Source organism: Carlito syrichta, unplaced genomic scaffold (genome assembly GCF_000164805.1).
Source record: "Carlito syrichta isolate Samal-C Ts95f unplaced genomic scaffold, Tarsius_syrichta-2.0.1 Scaffold311146, whole genome shotgun sequence".
In the NCBI taxonomy this organism is placed as follows: Eukaryota; Metazoa; Chordata; class Mammalia; order Primates; family Tarsiidae; genus Carlito; species Carlito syrichta.
In genome coordinates this window covers 23,399-27,091 of record NW_007255242.1, presented here as the reverse complement: position 1 = coordinate 27,091, position 3,693 = coordinate 23,399, and the positions used below count along the sequence as shown (strand labels likewise).

The 3,693-nt window shown below is 63.2% G+C and overlaps 1 protein-coding gene across 1 annotated transcript in view; it reads right to left on the bottom strand.

Annotated features, from left to right (window-relative positions):
- Window positions 1-3,693, bottom strand: part of VWF (von Willebrand factor) — a 118,103-nt gene that overhangs the window by 100,014 nt on the left and 14,396 nt on the right. The window contains 4 exon segments of the mRNA XM_021717812.1: window positions 56-371; window positions 812-1,030; window positions 2,065-2,136; window positions 3,118-3,218. Of these exon segments, the coding sequence (XP_021573487.1) occupies window positions 56-371; window positions 812-1,030; window positions 2,065-2,136; window positions 3,118-3,218 (708 nt within the window).

Here is a 3,693-nt window from a genome sequence, read left to right as displayed (position 1 = left end):
GTGGCAGCCGCCGGGCGGGCTCGGCCCACCAAGGCCCGGCCGCCTCTGCCCGAACCTCGCCGCCTGGCCTGACGGTCCCCACGGCCCGGCCTGGCACTCAGCGGAGGGGCTTCGCTGCTTTCTGCCGAGAAGACCCTGGTTGGAAAACGAAAGGGGTGCCGCCCACGAGTCCTGAGTCCGGACCTGCGTGCCATGACCGAGGCTGCGGCCTCCCTGCCGTGGGCCGGCCCGAGTCTCCGGGGTCCTCTCTCGGGGCTGCAGCCTCCAGGCCTGGCTCCAGGAGGTGCCGGGTGAACAATCCGGTCGAAGGTTCCGGACCCAAGAAAACGTACCCAAGCAGATGTCACTAGCAGAAGGACAGAGCGCGCTTCCTGGTTTGCTCTCCAAATATCAGGTGTGGCCGCAGGGACACCCAGGCCTTCCCTGACCTGCCTGTGCGAAACGTCCACCCCAGCCCTGGCGTTCCCTGGCCCTCCTCTGCCTCATGGCCCTGGGACGTATCGCCTTCTAACACACCATGTACTTCGCTCTTGGCTTTGTGTATTGCTGGTCTCCCCCCATCAGGCGTGACCTAAGCGAGGCAAGGATTCTGTCTGTTTTGCTTCGCGGCTGTGGCCTCCCCCTCAAGAGTGGTGCCCTCTCGGCCGTCCGGCTGCCGTCACACACCACCACGGGCTGGGCGGCCTCGGGCAACAGAAGCTTCCTTCTCACGGTTCTGGAGGACGGGCAGTCCGGGACCAGGCGCCCGCAGATTTGGTGCCTGGGGAGGCCTGGCTCTCCCATCCGGAGAGAGCCTACACCCCCTTCCCACCCGAAGGAGCTGGCCTCTCTCCTCCTCGAGGAGACACAGGACCGGGGAAGCCTGGGGAGGAAGGGCGGCTGCCCGGGGCGAGGGGCGTGGCCCTGCTGGCTGAGGGGAGAGGGGCCACGAGCACCCCTGGGGTGTGGACGATGCCCAGAAGGTGGCGTGGCTCTCGGGGAGCACGCCCGCGAAGACTGGGGTGCGGGAGGCCCGAGTTCCGGTCCCCACCTGGAGCCAAACGACCGTGAGCCCTGGGGCAAGAGACGCTTGCTCCAGAAATGAAGGGTCTTTACATGGGGGCTGAGCATCTCCCAGACCTTCCTGCTCTATGGTCTGTGGCTGGAGGCTTATGATTTGTATTTTTTTAAAAAAGGCCGGGTTCAGTGGCTCAGCCTGTGATCCCAGCACTTTGGGAGACTGAGGTGAGGGAACTGCCTGAGCCTGTGGGTTTGAGACCCACCCGGGCAACTTGGGAGACCTGGTCTCTCCAATAAATAAAAAATCATCCGGGCGTGGTAGCGCGTGCCTGTAGTTCCAGCTACTTGGAAGGCAGAGGCGGAAGGCTTGCCGGAGCCCAGCGGGTCGACGCTGGGGTGGCCATGAGTGTGCAACAGCACTCCAGCCTGGGTGACAGAGTGAGACTCCAACTCAAAAAGAAAAAGGATTTGAAGTTCCCTTGGGGCTCTAAGAGAAAGAACATGGCGGCATGGGAACGGAGGGAGCCAGGACCTCATCAGGGAGGCCAACACCCATCCCTGGATTATACCAAGGACCCCGAGGAGCACGGACCCCAGGGCGCAGGGGGTCTCTCAGGGGTCCTGGGCTGAGCTAGGGAAGCGGTTCCCAAAGTGTGGTCTTGGGACCCCTGGGGCCCCCGAGGCCCTCTCACGGGGTCTGCAAGGCCAAGACCACGTTTTAACAGCATGAGGACATCATCGCCTTTCCCTTCCCGTCCTCTCACAAGGCTACAGTGGAATTTGCCAGAGGCTACGTGACATGCGATATTGCAGGAGACTGAATGCAGCAGGAGATAGGAGAGCCCAGCTGCCTCCTGTTAAGCCAGCCTTAAAGAAACGTGCCCAGAGGTACTGCAGTGGGGCTCTTCTTATGTTTGTCCTGGAATAAACAGTTATTTTTTAAAGTGTTGCCTATATTAGTGTTATTAATACTGTTAGTTTAAGTGCATCTTTAAGTACAGAGTTTAATGTCTCTGATTTCATTTCCATTCTGGCGGCTATCAGTAGATGTAACCCTCACGGCAGATCTTGAGGTCCTGAGTAAGCTTTAAGGGAGTGAGGGCTTCCTGAGACCGAAAGGTGGGCGCCGCTGGCCTGCTGGGAAAGACAGGGGAGACAGCTCATCCTGGCTCTGCCACCACTGGGGGCAGCTGGGTCAGAGCCGGAAATCAGGTTAGGGGCCGAGATTCTGGCCTGCAAGTCCGGGAGACTAGACAGCCTGTCAGCTTCCCTGGGCCTTGGTTGCCCATATAAAGGGGCACGGTGGCTGGCACCAGTAATCCCAGCACTTTGGGAGCCCGAGTTGGGAGGATGCCTTGAGCTCAGGCGTTCCAGACCGGCCTGGGCAACGTAGCAAGACCTCGTCTCTCCAAAACGTAAACAAAATTAGCCAGGCATGGTGGCACACACCTGTGATCCCAGCTAGCCAGGGGGCTAAGGCGGGAGGATCGCCGGAGCCCAGGAGGTCGAGGCTGCAATGGGCCACGATCGTGCCACTGGACTCCAGCCTGGGTGACAGAAAAATGAACAAATAAACAAGATGGCAGGAATAATACCGCACTGCCAGAGGCATTTTGAGAGAAACAGTGTAGACGGGGCGCAGCGGATGGTGCGTACTGCCATCCCATGCGATCCCAGGACCGCAGAGGTCAAGCGGAAGCGGCCACAGATGCAGAGTCCCAGGGCCCAGGGAATTCAGGAGTTCCCCGGGACCTTCCCCAGCAGAGGGGCGGCGGGTTCCAGTCTGGCTCTTCCGTGCTGGCCACAGGGGGTCCCCGGGAGACACCCCCACTCCCAGGGCCTGGTCCAGCCCAGAGGCTCACAGTAAGCCTGGCCCCTCTCAGCCCCTAAGAGCCCGCCCCGGGCTGGAGGCCCTGGGACACCCAGGCCCAGAGGGGAGAATCCCCGGGGCCAGCGAGAGGCGTCCAGAAGACAAACGCCGGCTTCTCAGTCACAAGAGAGGCCTGTTCCCGCTCTGGGGGTGGACGGCAGAAGGCGGGAGGAATGCTCGGCCACACAGAGCCATTCTGCCCGGAGCACAAGGGGCGCTTTGTGAGCTCGGCTGCGGGGGGGTCTCACCTTCACCAGCAGCCTCCCACGGCCGTCCCAGTCCAAGTGAAGGTCCTCCCCATAGCCGAGGTGCACGGAGGTCATCACCGTGGGCTGGATGCGCAGGTCACCTGGGCCCAGCAGGACAAGATTTAGGCCGAGGCGGGGAAGGCAGGGTGGTGGCCGGCAGATGCCTCGGGGCACGGGGTGTCCGTGGGACAGTGGCAATGGCAGCAGAGTCGGGGCAGAGGGTTCCATGGGGCTTAGGGGGCTTAGGAGGAAGGTGGCCAGGGCGGACTCAGGGCAAACCGGGCTCCCCAGGAAGGCGCCTCGGCCTGCGAGCGGCGGCCTGCCGTTCCTCCTCCCGCCACGGGGAGGCGGCAGAGGTCCCTGCACCCTCAGCTCAGCCCCCCAGGGACCGGTGGGGACCCTGGGCGGGCCTGGGACCCCGCGTCCCCGGGGAGGGCCTCGGGCCTCTTGGCGGAGCGAGGCGGTGGGCGAGGCCGCGTACGCCCGCTCGCTGCCGTGGGAGGGGGAGACGGGCGCGCACCCTTGTCCTGCGGGCACCGTGTCACGCCAGGAGGACTGGCCGGGCACCCGCCGGCC